The sequence below is a fragment of the Ambystoma mexicanum genome, chromosome 5p, assembly GCF_040938575.1.
Source record: "Ambystoma mexicanum isolate Mex_15411 chromosome 5p, UKY_AmexF1_1, whole genome shotgun sequence".
NCBI lineage: Eukaryota > Metazoa > Chordata > Amphibia > Caudata > Ambystomatidae > Ambystoma > Ambystoma mexicanum.
Window position 1 is genome coordinate 974,517,349 of NC_090930.1, and position 25,230 is coordinate 974,542,578.

At 42.6% G+C, this 25,230-nt stretch overlaps 1 protein-coding gene across 1 annotated transcript in view; it reads left to right on the forward strand.

The window, feature by feature from the left end:
• Window positions 1-25,230, forward strand: part of LOC138480607 (collagen alpha-1(IX) chain-like) — a 199,179-nt gene that overhangs the window by 78,874 nt on the left and 95,075 nt on the right. Inside the window, exons 9-12 of the mRNA XM_069612310.1 lie at window positions 3,589-3,642; window positions 22,785-22,838; window positions 22,928-22,981; window positions 23,487-23,540. Of these exons, the coding sequence (XP_069468411.1) occupies window positions 3,589-3,642; window positions 22,785-22,838; window positions 22,928-22,981; window positions 23,487-23,540 (216 nt within the window). The remainder of the gene's footprint in view (window positions 1-3,588; window positions 3,643-22,784; window positions 22,839-22,927; window positions 22,982-23,486; window positions 23,541-25,230) is intronic.

Genomic DNA, 25,230 nt, shown 5'->3' on the forward strand with positions numbered 1-25,230 from the left:
GGATCTGTGGGAGAGATAGTGAACTGTCCCAAGAGTATACAGTGGAAGTAAAGGAATCTGGAACACTGGCACTGCATACAACACCGGAACTGAGAATAGGAAGAAACGTAAGCAGACCCATTTGATGGTTTTAAGAGATGGGAGTATTTATTCAAATCAGTGGTAGATTGTACCATCTTGTACTGCCTGTCCAACTCGTTAGGGAGAAAGGACTTGACTTCAGGTAGTACAGCCTATGTGAGGTCATTGAGAGGAAGTGGGGCAGCAGGACAGAGAGGAAAGAACAAAGAGGGATGTGCAGAAACCGGACTCCTGCTCTCCGTGCACTCCTGCAGTTCTGCAGCACTGGGCTGTTTCCCCGGGCCACTTCTAAGGACATTAGCCCGAGGTACCTGTAATGGCAGAAGACGTGCAGTGTGATCCACGAAGGGAGTTCTATCATGCCAGCTCTCAGCAGCCAGTGAAGGATTCAAAGTGCAGGCGAAAACACGCTGGCAGGCGGCAGTGGCAACTGGCCTGCACCAAGAGGGCCTCGCTTACTGACAATGTTATCTTCTGGGTCTTTCATGCAAATCCAGTCACCACCGCAGTGGTCTTATGGTGCTGAGACCTTGTCAGATATATAGGGGCATTTTGACGACTCCACGGATACCCATACAGTAGTCTATAGTAAGGAAGAGTAGTAAGGATACAAATTACAACAGAGACAGGAATAATGAAGTGACGAGATACATTGAGAGGCAAGGGGATGGGGAAAGGAGGTAGTGTCATGAAATGCACATATAAGTGTGTTGAGCGATGGTGGAAAAGTGGTCATAATGAAAGAGAAGGAAAATTTGATTCCTTGTGGAAACAATGTTTTCCCATGAAGGCAGTTTTCTGCAACAGAAGGGTTTGGAAAATGAGTGAAGCATGCAGACATGATGGGCCCAAGAAGTGCTTGTGCATTGCCTATTACCGGGTTGGACAAAGTTTGTCAGGTAGCATTGATAGGTGTCCCTGGCTGTCCCAGATGCGTGTAGTGAGTGGCACTGTCATATGTATACATAAGCACTGAGAGGTAGCTAGTAACACAATGTGATGTTCACACAGCTCCAGATGCCTGATTATCCCCGCTTCCAAGCACTAACTCAATAGCTAGACCTACAGACACACACAATTTTGCAATATGAACTTGCATATGAAAAAAAGTGACGACATACATTTTTAAATAATCTATTAATCTAATCTAGTAATTTGCCAACTTTACTTTAATTCATTTGTATCTGGCCCAGCCAAAAAGGCCCAGAGGCATACGGGCGCAAAGTACTAGGGTCCCAAACACAGATGATAAAGACATAAACAGCCTACTCTATACTGACACGGGGAACCTACTGTTCGAAATAACACAAGGATCTTGGAACCTGTAAAAATGGCTCCCAAGTAGTGTGTTGGGGAGGGGTAAACCAACTCCCATTCTTAGAGTACAATGGCTAGATTACACAAGTGACAGAGAGTATAGTTTTCATTGAAAGCATTTCAACAAATGGATGGCGCTAGTGCTACATTTGTTTATATTGCTGCATACGAACAGGGTGTCAGAGCAACAGAGTAACGGGGCACATAGTGAACTATGCTCAAATACACAGGGCAGTACCCCAGCATCCCCCGACTCTGGAACGAGGTTCAGTTCAATAGTTGGGTGACCAAGAGAATAAATGCCACTTTACAGTCCCGAGCTTTAATTTGATAAATGATTCCTAGCATGTCTTTCCATCCAATAGAGAATAACCAGGACTGTGGCTGCCCGATTGTACCTGCTTGGTAAAAAGTGCAGATGCCATTGCCATCGTGTCATTCAGACATGGAGGCATCTAGGTATAGTCCTGCAGAATCTATGTCATTACTGCAACCCCCATTATTGTGACCTCGAAAATGCAGTTTATTTTTTATTTCGGCTCCTTTTACGCCACATCTATATGCAGGGGGAGATTCTCGCAGCCCTGCTACTTGTATTATATACCATACCCCCTCCCACATATATATATGTGGTGGAAAAGGTGTCAGGAAAAAAAGTCTGCATATTCGGCAGTCGCAGTTCTAGGGGCGCAGTAATGGTATTATTTCCTCCTGCGATCATTGTGAATGTGAACACGTACCCAACTGGAACCTTAAACCCTTGCAAAGGAGTTTGGTTAGAAGCGGGGTTCTCCTGGTAGCATATTAATCAAGTGTTCCTATTATCCTACCTTTGTTGACATCATTGGCAGGCTATCTCCTACCCAGCCGGTGCAGCCTTTCTTGAGGTGAAGAGCATACCATTTGAATGACACGAAGCCTTGAAAGTCTGCCTGCTTTTCCAGACCCTAGCACTCAGCCCTCCACTGCCCCACCCTCTGGGCTAATGGCGGGGACCGTACTAAACACAAACCGGCTTAGTGTTTTCCCACCAAGCTCCCTGGGATATGCAGAGAAGTCCCAAATCATTGGCAATGCAGACCACACAATGTAATCTTAAATTGAGTTTGTGTTAATTAGTCATGCTGCAGTGGAGGCACGAGCTTCAGAGACTATCCAAGTACCCAGCACATTCCGCTCTCCAAGTACAAAATGTTGACGTACAACCTACCTGCTATCTTTTGGTATACTCACTATCCTATTATATCGACTACACAGCTTTGTCTTCTTCTCAAACTAGATTTCTGCCTTATATAATTACCATATAAATATGGTAATTAGCTCACTGCTCTGTACTCTGAAATGGGCACAGTGTTACTTACAATTGCATGTTTCGGGTACGTGTACAAGTCTTCAGAAAAGTGGATATGTGTATAGGAAATTCTAGCTTATCAAGGGAAATTCCATCCACCAGCATGAGAAAACTAATACTACAGGGAAAATGCTAGTAGCCGAAGGGGGGAAATACCCCTTAACATGGGAGGAATAGCAATCATCAAAGGCGAAAATGTCATCTACCAAAGAGAGAAATACTCGCAACAGAAGGGAGGAATTCTAGTCATTAAAAGGTTAAATTAACCATACTTATTGAAGAAAATGTAGCTACTAAGAGGGACCTTGCAATCACCTAGAGGAAAAATTGCAGTTACCAAAGGGAGAAATGCTTGCTATGAAAGGGGAAAATGTTAGTTATCAAATGGGTGATGACTTGCCATCCCATGGGCAAATGCTGACTACTAAAATGAGGATCTACTAGTTGCTGAAGAGGTACATACTTGCTGACAGCGAGGTTCCATGGTGATGTATCTTCATCTTTTATTTTGATGTCACATGCAGTGGCTGGACTGTTTATTTTAAGATTCTTAGTTTGGACACAGGAAATGGCCCAGGTAACACCACATTTCAGGCTACCAGGTCCACAAGGACCAGTCTAAAACTTAATGGTCCTTGGCCTGACAAAAGGGCAAACAAACCGCAGAGCGCAAGTCTCATCCAATTTTTGGGGAAGATTTTGAAAAGTAGATGGCGTAAGAAAATAAAACAAATATTCAACTTGACCTTAATTTTTGGAAGCACAGATTAAATGTCTTTAACTGACTGTCAATGTTTCTATATTCCACTGAGCAATGCTATTTGTGTTTGATTTTCAAGGGTTATGTTGGTCCACCCGGAGAAAGGGGCGAAGAAGGGATCCTCGGCAAAAAGGTACATTGAGTGATTGAGCGGCTTGAATCAATTAATGCAAATGATATAATTGTAAAGTAAAATGATTAACATAGAAATTACAAAGATTTGACTTAGCGATGAGAAGACGTGGGTCAGAAAAAGTCAGTTACTGCCACCAGGGAAGTGCCATTTTGCTGCTCTCTAAACCGCTGCCAGTTTACCTGGACCAACTGCGTTGCTTTCAGCCATCTTGCTCTCCTTCAGATCCCTGCCAAGTGGGCCACAGCACCTGGCTACTTGTCTGCCTGGTAGAGTCTACGGATCTAGTAGGGAGGGAACCATGATCAGCGCCGCAGCCTCGGTCAGAATCTAATCTTTATTTAAATGACTCCACTATTTAAGATAAGGTGGAGATGGTGACCTGAGACTGCGGGGCTGGTCACAGCTCCCTCCCTCCTCAATTCATAGACTGAGTGGTCTGAAAAGTCTAGATGTAATACAGATGGGCAGACAAATGGCTAGTGAATTCTAATAAAAAAAATAGCTTTTAATAGATTTTTTGTGCATATGTACAACACTGGTATTTTGAGTTTATATGCACATGTGTTTGGTTTGAATCATTTCAGTTTACAGCTAATATTCGATTGTGTTAATTAACCAGGAGCAAACATGTAAGCCCTAAAATAATGTTTTTTAGACAAGCGAGGAACAGCTAGATAACCATAAACTACAGTCGCCCACCCCCAAAAGAAATCGATTTTTTACGATTGGACCGAAACAAAAAGGTCCGGCTGTACAAAACGACTGAAAAATGCTACCACCAAAGGTTCGAACACCAAAAGTTCGAACCTTTGGTGGTAGCATTGCAGGTAAGTAAAAAAAAAAGAAAAGACTTCGGGGGCTGCGGGGGTGTTTACAGTATAGTGAGCGGGGGTTGCAGGGGAAACCCCTGCAGCCCCCATAGTATGTACGTGTGTTTGCATAAGAAAGGTGCAAACTTTTAGTAGTTTGCATCTTTCTCATGCGAACATTCCGGCCGCGGCAAAATCAGCCGCGGTCGGATCACTTAGAATCAAAGAAATCACCCTTTTGAGGACTGTGGGGTTCCAAATAATCACATTTGTTTTGAAAAGAAGATTTAGAAACGTACATTGGCCTGAGTACAATTACAAAACCATCTTTATAGGAGAGTTTAAAGGTTGCATCAAGATATTTTTGGAACATTAGTGACACATTCTTCCTTTTCTGTGACATCAGCTCAGTAAAACTGGTCAGCACATGATAGTATTTAAAGAATGGTAATTTAAATGAAGCAAGATGTTATTTTAAAGTTTCATGAACAAGAGATGGGCAGTGGGACAGAGCAAAGAGAAGCAGGATTCAGGCAAAAAGGTGGAACATGTTGCACCTTAGTGGCTGTTTCTGCCTCAGTACCCTATCCTGCTATCACGCATAGGTATGCAACATTCCTTCTGTACTCTCCTAGACATGCCACACTCGATTTGTTCCCCCAATGAAGATGTCAGCAGATTTTGGCTCAATAATATCTATTCCCATGTGAAATATCAAACTAATGGCCAGTGACTCGCTGCAAGTTGGATTTTTAATATACTGCAGTTTCCTTTCTGCAAACACTGCCATCCAGGCATTGTGCAAGGGCTCAAAGGTGCACACACCTGAGTCAACAACATACATCTTACTCTAAGGAGTTAAGAATGCAGTTCACTGTTCCAGTGAGGTATGGGGGTTCACATGTGGTGCAGGAGGCAGGCCTGTGAAAGATTTATTTTATTTTATTGTGCATTTGTAAGGCGCCTATACATCAAGTAAATTGTGTTGCAAAATGTCCACAGGGCAGCAGGGAGGGAACATGGGAACGAAAGGCAAATATACAAATGTACACAAGGCCTTCTGGGGTCTGGGGCCGCAATACCGTCAACTCTCTCTTCCTAAATATCTTCCTTCTCGAGCTCTTCGCTCATCTGCCTCCAACTCACTCAGGGTCAGTCGCTTCTCCAAGCAACGAGTTGGTGGTAGATCTCTCTCTTTGGCAGGGCCCTCCCTCTGGAACAGCCTTCTGCCTCGCTGAAACTCGAGGAGAACCATCTCTGGTTCCAGAAACACCTCAAAACCTTCCTCTTTGCTTCTGCTTTCTCTCCTCCCCTCCCTTGCTGAACTCCTGACTGAAATTGCACTGGTTACCTGGCCACCCTTTTTTTCTGATCTCTGGCCCAGGCCCCGTCAATTGCCCACCTGCATTGCCTCCCTGGCAACCCTGCACTTGGGGACCGTTTTTCTGTATCCCTTCAGTCCCCCTACCAGCACTTATGTCTGCACTTCCTTGCACTTGCCACAATCTGGCTGTTCTATTTGTCTTATTTTATCTTATTTATTACTCTTTCCCATGCACTGCACTTTCCCCTCTCCCTTCCCCCTGTGCACTTTTCCTTTTCCCCCCTTCCCATGCACTTGCGCGATCTGAATGACACCTGGCCTAGTAGGATCATTGTCTGTTCCCCCCCCTTGCCTCGTTGCGCCTGTAACACTTGTGTATAGGCGTGTTATAAATGCCATATCATATCATAAGAATAAAGAGAAAGCAGCGTACCTACTATGCCTTGTGAGCATTCAGAACGTGCAAGTGCACACTTTATTCTTAAGTTATCATGACAGTTGTGCAGAAAGCCTCATCAGCTACATAAAACACAGGAGACACCGACTGCCTACAACAATCCACAACTATTCATTCCGATCACTCGCCAAACAATCTCTAAGCTCTCAAGCACACTGCACACACCAACAACCTACCTCTCACTCAAGGAGGCCAGCAGGGCCGGCAAACAGGACAAGACACACACCTGCTCTCCTGCCCACCCTCTAGAAATGTAACCTGTAGGCAACCTGCGCCTGGTGAAACAAGCTCTTCCTCCGTGACAACCAATAGCACAGGTAGCAATGGACATGACAAACACTGCCCTTAAAATAACATAAATAAACATGCACATCTGATATTGCACGGTCTCCTTGTTTCTACTGCTAGATATGGGGAAGATTGAGGCACGCTCCACTGGCACTCTTTAGTCACCTTGCATTCGAATTACAATATAAGCAACCTTCTAAAGTACATATAAGATAGTTGTTCTTCCGCTTGCACCTAACACATCTGTGTTCTTCAGCATACGTACTCTGGGGCAGCACAGAATTTAGTCAGGGGGCTCAGATAGCGCCAAAGGAGCCAGTATTGCCACTGTAAAAAAACACCTTCAAATTGGCTATGCAAAACAAGGCCATTATTGGCCCTAAGATTGTGTTTTATGCTTTATGTGCCCTGAGATGACCTTCCAATGGCTACACCCAACCACGGCTCCTCCCTGCTCTTCTCTCCTTCTTTGCTGCTACCCAATAGAGATGGCGGCGTACATCTGCACAGCGGTCACAGTGCTTCTTTGTGCATCTCTATAAATATATAAAAAATACAAATATCTCCCCCTCCAGGCGTCTGGTCGCTGAGCTGGATGAGCAGCAACCAGGCTTTAGTTTTCTCAGCAGGCATGTGGGGCACTAAAACTTGTTTGGCTCTTGTCTCTCCCTGGATTTTCAGGGTCTCTAAAAGAAATAGAGACACACAGGCAAGTATCTGGCATTGGAGTCAAAGCTTGAAACAAAGATGATCTGCACAGAAACATGCTGGCACTAGGAGGGCGACATGGATATGGGTCTATTCAGCTGCCACCATCCCCAGGCTTAGGACTGGCTCTGTTCTTCCCTCTACACCTCCCACCACCTCCGAAGAGGGTCCCCAGTCATTTCTTGAGAAGGTCGGGGTACTGGCCTTATCACAGAGCCCACTTCAATGGGAGCTTTCTTACATATAGGAGGCATTTAATATGTAAGCAGAATGAATGTGCATGTTATATACAAACACTAGACGTACGTGCAGGAGATTTACATTTCATACACGTACACTAATATACATCTGAAAAAACTCACATGAAAGTTAGGTGATGTACATTGTGTACATGCACAAACTTTATAAAACCATATATGCCTCAGACGACATACACACATGACACACACTCTTACCACATACATGCTTATGACACACACTTATGCCATTTTCAACACAACTTGCTCTTATGCCACACACACACTTATGCTACGTCTTCTAACAAAACACGCTATTATGACACATTAAGCATCAACGTACAGCTGCTATACAAAATGTACATTTACAGGTAGAATATGTACATTACACATAGTGTACGCTACTATACATATGAAAACTCACAACACAGTTAGGCCTGACTTTGATGTCGGTTTTCAGGAGATGTAAATTGTGTACAGGTTCAAACTGTAAAGCTGTTGTACACATTGAAAACTCACATAAAAGTTAGAGCTCAGTTTAATGTGAACTTTCATACATATAGAAAACATATAATATGTGAGCAGAATGAATGTGAGTTTATATACAAACTCTACACATTCGTGTGGTAGATGTACATTTTGTACATGTACACTAATGTACATCTGAAAAAACTCACATGAAAGTCAGAATATGTACATTGTGTACATTGTGTACATGTACAAACTTTATTAAAACCATATATGCCTCCGATGACACACACATGACACACTCTCTTACCACATACACTCTTATGACACACACTTAGGCCACTTGTTGTTACGCAACTTGAACTATGCCACACACACACTTACGCTACATGTTCTAACAAAACATGCTTTTATGACACACGTTAAGAATCAATGTACAGCTGCTATACAAAATGTACATTTATAGGTAGAATATGTACATTAGACATATTGTACGGTAGTATACATATGAAAACTCACAACAAAGTCATTCCTGACTTTGATGTCGATTTTCAGGAGATGTAAATTGCGTACACGTTCAAATGGTAAAACTCTTGTACATATTGCAACATGCAAGAGGACAGAATCCAACATCCCTAGCCAACTTGCAGTGAACAACCTTCACCCACTCGATAAATGCCACTATAGATCATACCTGTATAAAGTTGGGTGAACGTTAGCACTTGCCAGACTAACTAAGCTGTGGATATTGGCAGGGTCCAAAGAGAGTTGTGAATGTAGGCAGATGCCCCCCCTGGACATAATTGCAAGCGTTAGCATTGCCACATTCCAAAGGGGGTAGGAGCGGTAACACAAATGAGCAACCAAATAAGATGATGAATGCCGAGCAGCCCCAATACATGGAGGGAGTAAACTCGGGCTTACCGATGCTGCCCTCCTACTAGACTAGATTGGGAATGCTCTCTGGGCTAGACCGCAAGGGGCGCACAAACGCCTGCCCACACCCGCAAACAGGGGCTTCGTAGGCGGCCAGTACCCAACTTGGGCAAGGTTATGCATATGAATGTATGCCATATGGGAAGGGGACCGTGAGTGCCGTACAGCCGCTGATCTGGACATAGACACGGAAACGCCTGCACACCCCACTTAACTAGAAATACAGAAATATAGCGCCTCACTTCAAGACAGAAATGCCAATTAACCAACCCACTAACAATTTCACCCTCTGCATACACCTCTCAAATTATAACCAAACACAACCACACACCTACAACACAACAATCCGCACAAACTTCACTACACTGCAACAATAAAACAAAGGTCACACAGACCCGCACAACAGAACACAGCGTCTTCCGACAGTATAACATCCCAAGCCCAGCCAACGGAATTCCAGGCTGAGGCCGCCAACATGCACATCACTGCTATCTTACACTTCTCCAGCTCATCCCACTAACTGCCCCCCACCCCTCCCTTTTTTTCGAGCCGCCAGAGCGCCAGGGGACCACTCCGGTGGTGATAGTGCACGGTACAAATATCCTTTAACATTACATTGAAAACTCACAATAAAGTTAGAGCTCAGTTTAATGTGAGCTTTCATACATAAACACTAACATACGTTTGAAAACGTGCATGTATGTCAGGGATGACTTTGATGTAAATTTTCAGAAGATGTATATTGCATACATGTACAAACTGTAAAACTCATATATGCCTGTTGTACATATGGAAAACTCACATCAAAGTCCAACCTGACAGCAGTATAAGTTTTCAGAAGTCTAGGAGGCATACAAGATGTGCATTTTAAGACTTTATACCAAACCCACATGCAACTTACAACCCACTCGCCGACAACACCCATGCTTACGACTCACTCCTACGATACATGCTCTTATGACACACAATTTCACGACACTCGCTTTTATGACACTCGCTCTTACAACACACCCTCTTATGACACATACTGTTATGACACATACACACACTTAGGATTTACGCTCTTATGACACACACAACACGCTCTTACGACACACACCTTTATCACACACACTCTTACCACACACACTACAACACCCACTCTGACCTCACATGCTCCTATGACACACTCTTACCCCACATGCTTCTATGAAACACACTATTAACACACACTCTAGGTTATAGCATATGCTCTAATAACAACCACTCTTATGACATATGCTCTTATGACACATGCTTCTACTACACACAATCTTACCATAGATGCACTTGTAACACACATTTCTATAACATGCACTCTTATGAAACATACTCTTATGAAACACACTCGTATGACACTTTCTCTATGACACACACTATTATGACACAAATGACATACACTCTTAAAACGCATGCTCTTATGACACATGCTCTTATGACGTATGCTCTTAACGACACACATCCTCTTAAGACACATGCGCTTACAACACACAACACACACTCCTACCACATACTCTCTAGTGACACCCACTCTTACTGCACCTGCTCTTTTACACATGCTGTTATGAGATACACACTTAGAACTCATACTCCTATGACACACACTCTTAGGACACACACTCTTAGGACGCACACTCTTAGGACACACGCTCTTATGACACATGCTCTTATGACACACGCTCTTATGTTACACACGCTTACGACACTGACACTTGCACTCACCCCTACAATGCACAGTCTTATGACACACACTTTTAAGACACTCTCTCTTACGACACTTTCTTACAGCACATGCTGTTACGACACTCACACTTGTGACACATGTCATATGACAAACACTCCTATAACACACAACACACACTCTTACTACACATGTTCTTATGACACACACTCTTACAACACACACTATGACACATAAAATAAATAAATAGGTTTTTTATAGAGCTCCTTGCCAGACTCCAGCCTCTAAGCGTTGGACTGGGTATTGAACCAATGCTGCACAGCATAGCCTTTTTTCCAAGATGAGTGTGTTGCCCCTGAGCTATCTTCCCGGCTCACGTACCCTTATAACACACACTCTTACGACACACACTTTAAAGACACACACTCTCATGACACATGCTCTTATGACATTCACTCCAACCACACAAGCTGAAACAAACTCTTAGAGCACACATACACTCTTACCACACACACACTTACCACACACGCTGTTATGACACACATGCTCCTACGACACACATGATTAGGACCCAAACTCTTGCAAAACTCATTCCTACAACACCTGCTCTTACATCACATGCTCTTATGACACATGCTCCTAAAACATGCAAACAGGTTTTTATGACACACACTCGTATGACACTCTTACAAACATGCTGTTATGACACACACACACAACACACACGCATATGATACTGGCTGTTATAAAACTTGCTGTTATGGCACACACTTATGATGAACACTTATGATACACTCTCTTATGACACACTCTCTTACAACACATGCTCTTATGACCCACACTCTTAGGAAACATGCTCCTGCGACATGCTCTCTTATGACCCATGCTCCTACTACCGACACTTGCCACGGCACTCAGTCTTACGACACTCGCTTACGGTACGGTCTTAGGCCACTCGCTCCTATGACACACACTGTTAAGACACATACACTTCTGGCACACACATACCACACACACTTACAACACATGCTCCTATGACATATATGGCACACACACCCTCATGATACAGACATTTTGGACACACACTCCTACAACACTCGCTCTTACAAAACTCACTCTTACAACACACACTGTTATGACACACACATTTATCACAACACTCTTATGACACATATCCTCACAAAACTAACACTTACAACACAAGCTATAACACATGCTCTTACAACACATGCTCCTATGACACATGCTCCTATGACACACACACACACACACACACACTTACCACACATGCTCTTATGCCAGACACTCTTACGAGACACACACTCTTATGACACTTACTCCTATGACACATGACACCCACTCTTACCACACACACTCACTCTTATGACAAACACTCTTGCAACACACATTCTTATGACACACACTGTTGTGACACATGCACTTGTGACACACACAAGTGTCATGTGTGTCATAGGAGTGTGTGTCATAAGAGTGTGTCCTAAGAGCATGTGCTGTAAGAAGCACATGCTCTTAGGACACACTCTTATGACACACACTCCTATGACACACATGATACACACTCATGCCACACATGCGCTTATGACACCTACTCTTATGACACCTACTGTTATGACACATGCTTCTATGACGCACTCTCCTACAACACACTCCGACAATACACACATCACACTCTTACAACACACACTGTTATGACACACACACTTACAACACACATGATACACACTCTTACAACACATGCTCTCCCATACACGCTCTTACGAAAAATGCTCTTATGGCATTCACTTAACAATGCAAGCTGAAACACAATATTCTCCTACAACACACACTTTTACCATACATGCTCTTACCATGCACACACACTAACCACACACGCTGTTATGACAAATGTTGTTATCACACACACAGACTTATAACACATGCTCATACGACACACATGATTAGGACACGCACTCTTATGATACACATTCCTACAGCACCTGCTCCTACATCATGTGTTCGTATGACACATGCTCCTACAACATACACACACATTTTTATAACACACACTTTTGACACTCGCTCTTACAAACATGTTGTTATGAGACACACACAATTACAACACATATGACACACTCTATTATGACACTCTCTTTTACGAAACCTGCTGTTATGACACACAATTATGACATACACTTAAGATGCACACTTACGATACACTCTTACAACACACACTCTTATGACACACACTCTTACAACACATGCTCCTATGGCACACACTGATATGACACACTCTGTTATTACACACACTGTTATGATACACATTGATGACACACTCACTTATGACATACTGTTGTGACACACACTGTTATTATGACACATGCTGTTATTACACACACTGTTATGATACACACTTGTACAACACATGCTCCTACAACATACACATGTACAACACACACACACACTTATGACACATACACTTATGCCTTGTCCTGTTACACAACATGCTCTTACACCACACCAACTTCTTCTACATGTTGTTACAACACACGCTACTATGACACACGCTCAGGAGCAATGTATGCTTTTATAAATAATGTAAAAGATGTACATTTCAGACATCTATGTTACTATACATTTTAAAACTATTGTGCATATGCAGTGAGCTCATATGCTAATACGCATACGGCAAACTCTTATGCTACATTCACTTTTACTTCATACACTCACATGCTCTATGCCAAACTCACCACAAAAAACACTGAAACTACGGATAAAAAATAGAGAGAGATAAGGATGCACAAGTGTTGTGCTGTCATATAGATGATTAGCGATGGCAAGTATGCAGATAACCTGGGATGTGCAAAGATAGCTATCAGAAAATGAGAAAGAATAATGGTCCTTATAATCTGGGCAGTGGAAACAAATTGTAAGTTAAGGACAGTGTGTAACCAGAAAAATAAAGGCAGACCAAGCGCAGACAGACCCACTCAATGAATTTGAGAGTAAAGCATCAGGGGAAACAAGATTCATTCAGGTGAGACGTGATATAGCTAATTTCCACAGCAATATTACAGTAGCCCAAAGCACTACAAACCTCTACGTTACATTTGAACAAATGACAGTCCAAGGCAGTAGTAGAGACACACAAAAATAGATCCTGTCAATATGGAGTTTCTTGGAGTGCTGTTTACCAGCCTCTTTTTAGGCCAGGGCTTCTGGCCATAAACCGAAGTGTGTGCAATCCTGGTGACAGCCAACATAGAAGGTAGTTGCAATGTCGGCCCAAGTGCTTGGGCCGGGAGGATAGCTCAGGGGCAACACCTTTTTCTCAGAAACAGGATGATGCCATGCAACACGGGTTAGATACCTGGTTGAGCACTTAGAAGCTGGAGGGGTCTGACATGAAGCGCTATATAAATCACCCATAATAACTGCTGATTGCGACCTTCATTGGATCTCTATGAAGATGCCTGTCCGTGCCTGGAGAAGTTGTATAGTGTTATGCTGCAATTCATAGAGGGTCCCTTTGCAGTGCTTTCATTTTTAGAAAATAATTGCTACATCCTTTTCCATATTTTATACACAGGGTGATGCATCTCATCAGAGAATAAGCGTCTTTCACTAGGGAGAGGGATGGATCCAATTTAACCTGGAATCTTTTATATGGATTCCTGCTTGGTGGGCAGGCTCTGCCTACATAGAGGAGGCATCAGAAAATGCACACTATTGGCATTTGGGGAAGAATTCAACTTGAGGCCACATCTGGCCATTTAAGGTACTGCATTCACAATATATCTAATATAGGAAAGTGTAAAGATAGGAGTCACATGCTGGACTGCTGGTCCGATAAAATGCATATGCATGTATGGACAGTGTTGCCATTTTGTGGAAGGATGCCCCCTACAGAGCGTAACATGGCTCTCAGTAACTAGATGATGATTTTGAATAGCAGAGTTGATGAGGAGGCTCTTTGGCCGATGCTAAATTCTAATGTGACCAAGGCAGTACACTTGTGCTTATAGGCAACTGTGGCAAACCAGAAGGAGTTGGACAAGGCTATTGCCATGGTTCAAGGGAGTTTATTCAAAATAAAAATAAAACGCCTATTTATGATGGAAGTTCCCTGTCTAACAAACTAAAAGTAAGGGTGCTCGTCCAAACTCCTAATAACTAACTGGCCTTACTACTTAGGAAAACTTAACAAAAAGAAGGAGGCCGGAACAATGGCCTTTGTCATTGGCTTCTGCATGGCAAAACCATTGTTTCCCTTTTCTCAGGAAAGTTTAAACGTTTGTCAAGTTCTGTATTCTTTACACAAAGATCATCAATTTCTTGTCGTACAGTGTTCAGCCTCTCTGCAGGTTCTGCATGCCAAATTTAAATCTTTACACAGATTCCATACAGTTCCCTTTTCTAAGGAAAAACAAGTATTCTTTAACACAATTACACCATTTCTAACTTGGTGCCTGGCAGTGTTCTTGTCTTATCGATCACTGAAACCGTCCACGTTCTTTCTCCTCTCTAGTCTTAAATATAGATCTCTGTTAGTTTATCAGGGCTCTCCAAAGCCCTTAGGCCTTCTGATAGGCTTACTTTAGCTCTGTTTTGGAAGGGTGTCTGCCTGCTCGGGTGTTCTGGGCCCCCGTAATGCTTGTGGTTTATCCAACATTTGATATCACAGTTTGCCCCTCTCTATAGTGTTACATCTTCAGGAGCACTTATTTCCTGTCCTCTGCTCAGTTCTGCAACCAATTCTCATGTAGAGATCTGGGATCCAACTTCTCCACTGCTGTTTGCTCTCTGCATCAGTCAACGGGCCCCAAGCCTGTGGCTGTGTTCGTGCCACCAGGCAGGGCGGTTGATTTACCGTCTCCATCTCTCTCCTTACTGTGTCTTCTTGGCAGTCAGGAAGCCATCCTTCCGGTATCCGGCTAGTGAGTCCCTCTCTCTCCATGCCACCGCCGGCTCTCCGGTATAGGATGGCTCCGCCCTTCAGGATGTCTTCCTGTCAGAGGCTTGCCTGTGCATAGGATTCTCTCTCCCTGATTCCAAGTGTCTTGTGGTTTTATGTATGTCATCAGAAACAAATGGGGTGTTTCTTTATTCTTTGACTGTGTACTTCAGGCGAGATCCAGCATTGCCTGAAGCCAATGAGGTTGAAAAAACATCAATGTTTTGGTGGATTCAAAGCAGAAGTAGCAACAGTCTTTCCAATTCCCATGTAGGCAGACAATGTACTCAGGACCAGGAGTTCCATACTGGAATGGGAGTCCTTGTCCCAAGTGGGGAGTCACTCCCAGTGAAGTCTCACATGCCCAGACACTGAGGTAGGGTCTTGCGGAGTGTGCTCACCTCCCTATCCTCAAAGGGGGTGCCTCCCTTCTAGTGAGAAGGGACGAATGGTCCAGATCCGTCACACAACCCAATGTTTCTGATCTTGCAGGATCATGGTTATAACAGTCATGGGTGGCCAACTACATGATGGTGTATCTGGTGAAGTGTTCGGTGGTAGACAGTGTGTAGCAATGGTGTGCAATGTTATAGAGATATCTTGCAGCACTAGAACATCTCCACCATCTTAATAGTCTGAGATTGCCTATTCAGGAGGAAAAGGCAGACTTAGTTCTGAGTAATAAGCAGAAGCATTACTGGGTGGGTCAATGAAAGTAAAGGGGTCCTCACGAGTCAAAAATTGCTTTAGTACAAGGTTTCAAATTTGCTTGTAAAAGAAATTGACGAGTTCCAGGACAATGATTGGATAAATCAGAGATGTCTTTGCTACCATTCTTTGAAAAGGGCCACAAAGTAATCTGCGTGTGGGTGCTTGGTGACTTCAGCTTGAAGAATACTTGAAATGGTCAGGTGAAGTGGGGTTTTTTAACATTTCTTTGATTAAGGATTATTTTCTAAGTATCCAGGTGGGGTTTGAGCCTAAGCAAAATGGGATGCCTTTGTAGTGCATGACTTACAAGAGGTTGGGCTTCTGATTCTATTGTAACCCTGAAGTCTACTAAAACATATAATTAAGGGATTTTGGGGTCAAGTCACAAAGATCTTAACCTCATGATGAGGAACAATAAACCAATAAATACAGAACTATTGGACGAACCTGTCTTGTAGGCAAATTGTACATATTTTTATACATTTACGATAATTTGTTTATTTTTTAATTAAGTTTGTTTCAGTTCTTTAAAACTTTCCACACTAATCATATTACAATAAGGAAGAAGAATGATTAAAATCAGTTCATTCATCATACAAAATTCAACTATAATAAAAGTATCTAAAACCAACTGCACAATGTAACATCATCAAGCCCACAACTCATCTATAAACCCTCATTCCAAACTCATCATACATTGCTAAGACAATCCAGACTTTATACAAGCTAAAATACAATCCTTTGGTGTAGTTACAATTAACGGACGGATCAATAACCGTTCTAGGAATGTCCTTTCCTATACAAGTCCATAGGTTTGATAAGATCAACATCAGGGATAAACTGTTAAACTCCAAAAGTCTTGCCCAAAAAGCGTCTCTATGGAGTGCATCAGTATTGTCAGCAAACTACGGCCAAACTACCCATATCTAGCAACCGGACATTAACTATATACCGACTCTATAGACCCCCAGGACCCATCGGCACCTTCAAGGATGACCTATCCAGCCTGTTGGCCAATAACACCAAAGAGTGATCACAGATATTAGTGTTAGGTGACCTCAACCTAGGATTTAATGACCCTGAGGATAACCAGGCACAATTCATAGTAACCATTCAATCTGAGCATGATCTTACCCAAAAAGTCCACGCCCCAACCCACAACAAAGGAAGAACCCTTCACTGGGTAGCTGACCTAAACTGCACCACCACCACCTTGAATATAACCCTGCAACCTTGGGCAGACCATCAAACAAATGCCCAAAGCTATGGCGATGGCACCACCTCTCCCCACCAGAAGATCACATCTGACAAACTACTGCCTCATCTCCTTCACTTTCTTAACTCGCTACCAAGCAACACTGACCCGCACACTCTAGTAGAGGCCTTTAACAACACAATAACTAATCTAATACCTTAGATATCATTGCGCCAGCCAAGCTTTGTAAAAGTAAACAGAAGTCGCACCTCATCGCCTTGTTCACCCCTCATTTTAAAGAGCTAAGACTCCAGAAAAAGGAAACAAACAAATGCCCAAAGCTATGGCGATGGCACCACCTCTCCCCACCAGAAGATCACATCTGACAAACCTCTGCCTCATCTCCTTCACTTTCTTAACTCGCTACCAAGCAACACTGACCCGCACACTCTAGTAGAGGTCTTTAACAACACAATAACTAATGCCTTAGATATCATTGCGCCAGCCAAGCTTTGTAAAAGTAAACAGAAGGGGCACCTCATCGCCTTGTTCACCCCTCATTTTAAAGAGCAAAGACTCCAGAAAAAGGAAACTGCAATCCATCTGGCGCCACTCCCCCTCTGAGGAAAACAAACTGCAGTTGACACAGTAAGCAAATAAATACAAGAAAGAAATAATCAGTACCAAAATAAATGTGTTCAACAAAAGAATCTCCAAAGCTAGCTCTAACACCAAAGAGCTCTTTGTGATCCTACGGGAACATGATTGCCCAATACCCCCTTTAGACAACGCACCTAAGGACAAACAATGGTGCACAAGCATCCAGAATGCTCTATCGAGCAAAATAGCATTCCTCCAACCGAAAATTGCTATTAAAAAAGCCTCCCTGCCACCTACTGAGCCACATGTCCCCACTCCTGCGGAACTCCCTAGCTTGCTTACACCCTTTAGCTTCACTAAAGTCTCCATTCTGAAAACAGAAAAATTATCCTACCTCCAAAGCCTTCCAACTGTCAAGGCGACAACTGTCCTGCCCAAATAGTCAAAGACGTAGCAAGAGATCTAGCGCAATTTATTTAAAAATTAATTAATGCCTCATTCAAAACCAACACTGTCCCTAAGAGCCTAAAAGAGTCATGGGTTCTACCACTCCTCAAGAAACAGACTCTTGACCAATCCAACCCCACCAACTACAGACCCATCACTACAGTACCCTTCATTCCTTAAAATAATTGACAGAGTAGCATACCTGCAGATCCAGGACTACCTTGAAGCCAACCACTTCCTAGGTTCTCGCCAATCCGGTTTCAGACCACAACTTGGTACCGAAACGGCGTTAATCGACCTAAAGACACAAATAGACGAGCTGAAGGACAAAGGCTTATCTGCCATGCTATTCCTCCTTGCCCTGTCGCCGGTCTTCGATCTTTTGGACCACGTAGTCCTGTGCAAACACCTAGCATCGGCGGCCCACTTCTCGAGCGACGTAATAGACTGGGTCCAGTCCTTTTTAGCTAACAGAACAATGAGAGTCTTCTACGGGTTTGGTGCGCATTACCAAATAAACAAACAAACCTAATTAAACATCTTACATGTGATTGTGCAAACTTTGAGCATTGAGTCATTATTTGCCTATGTGTCTCAATTACATCTCTAACATTATACAATCGACATAAACGGACGCCTGTAAATAAGAACTAGACTTAGGAATGCCCAGCCATCTTCCTACAACCAAGTTGGCAATTGACCCAGGTGCAATAACAAAATTATCCTACAATGTTTAGGAGAAGGATATAATACTAAATATTAGTGTGGTGTAAGAAATCTCATATACAGCTTTATATATGCGTTATAACTCGGTAGGCTGTGTATGTGCTCTTGCGTATTTCTCCAATCCCACTCTTATATTTTCAAGTAGAATTATTTTAACAGTGCTTCATAGCTGTGGTTCCATGTTGGTTTCCAATCTGTAGCTGTAAGGTGGAATTCAATTGACTTTAGAATTCCGCACAATGAGAACCCACCCTCATAGCCTTAACTAAGATGGTTAGTAGAACGGGGTGCAGAAGGGTCATCAATTTAACATATAAAGCAAGCATTTTCGATATTATTGAGGCCTCTAATGAAGTAAGACCAAGTTCAAGCCATATGGCCTCTACTGGAATAGCAGTGGCAAGTCCCAGCACCCTTCTCTAAATGTGTCCCTCTAATGTTTTCACCCATGTGCTGGTCTGTTGCAAATTTGCTTCCAGACAGTAGGTTATCATGGGAACCACACAAAGCTTGTATGCCCATCGATGGCCTTCAAAGCTATATCCTGCTATGTACATTGCACATTTTTTAACCACCTCTATCATTTGCATCACCTTTAACCTTTTGCTAGCTATAACTTAATTGCAATCATCCCTTTCAGAAATGTCATATCCAAGGTAGGTTTATGTTGCCACTTTCATAACACCTCCTACAGGAGAGTTAATACAGGTATATTTACACTTGTTTCTACGAAAAGCGTTACATTTAGTGCTGCCCAGGTTCACAGTGAGGCAATTTTCCTGTGTGATCCAAAATCAGCAGGTCATCAGCATAAGCTATCCAGGGTATGTGTTATTTACCTATTTTGGGGAGAACACAAGTATTAAGCGATAAGCCTCAAGATGGGGGGCATTACCACGTCCGGTAATGCCCGGGGCCAGCAGATACGGGTCAGAGCTTAGCGAGGGTCTTAAGTGTGTGCTATTCCTGACATTTTGATGAACTGACAACCCTGCATTGGTGGGAAATTTAAAACTGTGAATTAGTGCAGTTTCTGTGGAGGGATTACTGTGGAAACAAGATTGGAGGGCATCAAACAGCTCATTAAGTACCTTGTGACAAGGGGGGTAAGTACAATCCTGGCGCTAAGGGGTTAACGGCGCCATAAAAGGCTGCGGTGCCGTTGACCCCTTAGCACCTAATTACGAGGTCCCTTTGTGGCTCCTGACCTTAACGGCTGGTCTGGATCAGCCGTTATAGTAGGGACCCGCAAAGGGATCTTGAAGGTAATTACGGTACCGCAACTTGCGGTACCGTAATTACCACCTTCCCCATTCCCATTGAGCCCTATGGGGCAGAAATGGGAATGGGGAAGGGCCAATGGTGCAATGGGGAATTACCACCCCGCCAACCTTGGAATGGGGTGGTAATTCCCCATTGCACCATGGCAGACTTGTTACAATACCGGCAGCAACCATGGTGCTAATAGCGCCATTGGTTACCGCCGGTGTTGTAATGAGGGCCAAGGTCTTGGAGTACTTGTAGAGAAGGGGGAGACAGGACAGCAGTTATCTAGTTATTAAGGTCAGTTGCAGGTTTTTCGAAAATGGGAAGCACTCCGGAAATTTTGAAGAAGAGGGGAAAGATTCCCATTTTGAAAGACAGATTAAAGAGGGCTCTCCAGGTAAGCATTGGCAGGGCCTTTAAAGTTAGAGTTGCAAACAGGTCCAAATGGGAACAAGATGGATTGGCTTTCAGAGGAACATGTGCAAGTTCAGCAGGAGAAGAAGCAAATCTGGGAAGGTTTAGGGTTCGGTGGGGAAGAGGATAAAGAGCTGGGAGGTGGGTGAGGCAGGAGATGTGCTTAAGGCCTCTCGGATTTAAGAGATTTTGAAACAGTAGTAGAGGGTGAAGTGGTTAGCAGAATGGAGGTAATAAAGCGGAACAGGTTTAAGAATTCTATGTAATCAAATGCAAGTCTAGTTCTTATTTACAGGCTCCTGAAGTTCTAGATCAGTGTGTTAACCAGGAACTGTGTTGAGCTGAAAGGTTGGAAAGCAATAGTCCATCCCCACCTCTTCTCGCATCACATTCAAGTAGTAAATCCAAAATAACATAGCAATACCCTTATTGTTTGAAACTCTAGGCAGCACTCAAATGCTCTGAGAAAGAAAAGTTTCACAATGCGTGCTCCAGGATACAGTATTTAATCTGTTTTAAGGGCATAGCCAATCCTTCTCTCCTTGATATTGCAAAATCCGATGCAATCATATAAAGGAATACCTCCATTATAACTTATCATCCAAATGTACCCCTTTTCCAACTGTGAAAAAGGAGACTTTTGCCTAACTTAACTATAGCAATCGTTTTTCGTATTTCTATATAACACACCCCACTGTTCACTGAACGTATTTCACAAAGTTTATTTTTTTGCGTATGATTGTCTGTGCTTTATGTACTTGAAATGGTGTGCTGTTATTTTTCTGAAGTAAAATACTTTGTAGCACTTTACTTCTGCAAAACTACTTCACGTGGAATTAAATAGATATGCATATTAAGGGGTAGTAGAATAGGTAGAATGGGAAGGGTGGGTATGATGGGTCTGTGCTGGGATGGGGAAAAGGCGGTGTGTGAGGGAACCCCCATTTAACAAAAAATGAAAAACGAACAAAAAACGAAAGTAGCTTTGTCGAAGTAAAGTTCCTCTAAATATTTTATTTCTGAAAAACATTGCAGAACCCTTTAAATATTGCTGCTTTTACAAACCATATTCCTGTTATTTTTATGTATATGAATCAAAACACACCACAATTCGAAGAAAACAAGCACGTATACCTCCACTTATATATAAACCCTCCAACTCGAGCCTCAATTTTGAAAATTCACTGAGTCAAAACAATTATACATTTTGAAAATTCTCCAACAAAAGATCTTTTGTCAACCACACCCTATCCTCAAACCCACCAGTGGAAAGGGGCGGGGGTGGGAGTAAAAGAGTAGGAGGGACAAGAGGCACAAGAAGCAATAAAAACTACCGAAGCTGAAAAGTAAACCTGTAGCTATTGCTGTTCCCATCATCCAGCATCCCAAAATGGAGTCTAACATGAGCCAAATGAACCATTGCCCAGGGCTCAAAATAAAGATTTGATAAGCAGGAGCGAAAAGCAGTTTCTGGGTATCAAGCATTGCCCAGTAAGTTGGAGATAACTCTGGGGAACAAAGACCCAGTCATAGCATGCTGCAATTCTAACATGAGATGCAAAGTATAACCTTGTGTCCATTGTATGTGACTCATTATGCTTTAAAGGTTTCCTTGGTGTGTCCTAATTCTCTTTGATACACACTTAGTTAACATCACATAGGTCTTTTTGTATGGCAGCAGTTTGTCTGAGGAATGAAAATTGGCTTCAGGCAACTGTTGGTTACGCTCACCGTCCTCCTTTAGGCCACAAGCCGAAGCTAGAAAGCTCCCACCAAAGTGAATCCCTGATGATCCTGCAGCCTTTCCCCTACACTGGTCACCTATGTATAAATATACTCCTGCGCATGGAAGCAAAGAGAGGCACCACCTGTCTTTTAACCTGTGCTATATGTTCATGTTGCAGGGTGACCGCGGTTTGCTTGGACCTCGGGGGGAGCCCGGACCAAAAGGAGTAATAGTGAGTCATGTGCCATGTTGCCTGGCTTGGCGTTCATTATACATAATCCAGTGCTGAAACTGAAAAACAAATCTGCCATGTCTTTACAGGGGGATGTCGGTAGAGCTGGGACTGATGGCCTGGATGGTTCTCCTGGTGAGAAGGTAGGTGATGGCTTTGTTTAAAGTTTTAAAATTATTTCAATGAGCATCTTACTTCAGGGTTAATTAAGGTGACAGAAATAGTTCTGGATACACTTGGGAAGAAAAAGGATCCCGAGTTTCCAGGATCAACTTTTGTCTCCGTTAGTAAGTTAAAATTTAGGGGACTAAAATCCATATACTGCGAGTCTTAAAAAAATGGCAATAGAAAATAAATCTTTGTTATTTCTGGATATGAACAGGCGATGGGCCCATTGCTGCATTTCCAAGCCCCCAGCCAATCGAGAGGACGTCCTTTCGAGGAAAGGCTGCATCCTTACATTGTCATCGTTTCCAGGGATTCAAACACACTGCATATGTGAACTTGTGTTTTGCATGGAAAACCTTCTGCTCAGGCAGTGTGTAGTAATCGTGTGCACTTTTAGGCTATGTCTTTTAATACTGGAAAACGTGGGTGGTTCAATGAGCAGAGACTGACCACATTTTGTGTGACGTTTCCTTTGTACAGGGTTCCCAAGGTCCCATTGGGCGAGAAGGACCTCAAGGACGGAAGGGACAAAAGGTAACTTTTTAAAGACATGCTCTACTGTTTAAAAAATGTTTTCCTGAACATTCACTCTTCATTTTCATGATCATCGGGGCAAAAAAAGTGCATGCCTACTTTTTGGTATATGATTTAGCACGCTACCTAATTGATAGCAAGCACGCTGGTATAAACTGAGTGCTTAAAAGGAATGCAACAAGATAAGAGGAGAGACCGCCTGAAGGACCACTTAGACCAGACTTCCTTAGTAGTCACGTTGTTGACGGATCCCTATGAAATTCCACCATGCTAGAAAATGGCTATCACTACAGGGTTCATGGAGCCTGAAAAAGCTTAATTCAAACATAAGGGGAGATTTGGGGAGACACAATACATGGGCTCATGGGAGTTCTTATATTGATTATCGATTTGTGAGTGAAAAACTATTTTAGGAATGCAGTTATTTCAAAATAGAGTATATGCCGTTAAGCAACCACAGTATGTTAGTAGCGACTTTTGCGATTAAAACTAGTGTTTGTTCAGTAGAGGTATTGACAGATTTGCACGTAAATCATAGGAAGCATGTAATTATTTGGAATCCAAATACTGTGAAAAGATTTATGCACTTCAGGTAGAGTTATTCAACGGTTTCATTAGCAATCGGCTAAGGGAAATGACCACAAATAAACGTTTTGCAAGGATAAGAAAACGTTTTTATGATCACGGTGTGGCTGAAAAGATAAAATAATTCAAACTAAACTTGAAACTAGTTAGGTTGTCAACTGTTTCAGTTGATATTAAAATTAAGAACATGCGCACACTGAGATCAGATTATTGTAATTGGATCAAAGCTCATTGACAAAGCCTTGCTGAACGGGATAGTGAAGCCATGTTAAGTACCTTGATTAAAAAGAGTTCTTGTAACTTTTGGTCACTTATTCAGAGCTTAAATTTTACCAAAGCTGTTGTTCAGATGAATCCTATTGCTGCTAAAACTTTGGAAATGTATTTTACACCTTTTCAAAGCTCCAACTGGGTCAGAGTATTTGGATTTTGACAATGAATTATGGACTCTCTGCTTTGATATATACTCCATTAGGACATTCATTAATAAGTCGTCCATGTCACGAGCTCTAGAGCCTAACAGCCTTAGTAATTATGTTTAAAAAAATACACAACATGCACCCGAGGCAGTTATTTTATACACCATGTTTCAAGATATCATTTTAAAAGGGAAACCACCTGAAACCTGGAAAATATTGTGTATTATCCCGATGCACAAGAAAGGGGATAAAGAATGCCCTACTAATTACCGCCTGATTGCTTTGTTGGACGCCGACAGTAAGTTGTTTGCAGGACTTGTAGTGAAGGATCTGGAGCATGGGCAAACAAAGTTGGGCGTTTTGCTAAATTTCAGACCGGCTTGAGAAAAGGTCATAGCACTTCTCTTAACAGGTTTCTAATTAATGCACTGGCACACCCTCCTAACCTTGCAGAGGCTAGCCCCCTTTTTGTTGCAAGTATAGATTTGTCTATAGCGTTTGACACAGTAAATGCAACCTGAAAGACTGGGGACTTCAAGTGGGACCTCTGAATATTTTGGTGCGTTTATTTTTATTTATGTTTAAATTTTTTCATTTAATTTTTATATTTTGGTGTATTTACACGCAGGGACCAAACTGAGCATCAGGTTGAACATAAAGGGGGACACCACAAACTAGGTGGATAG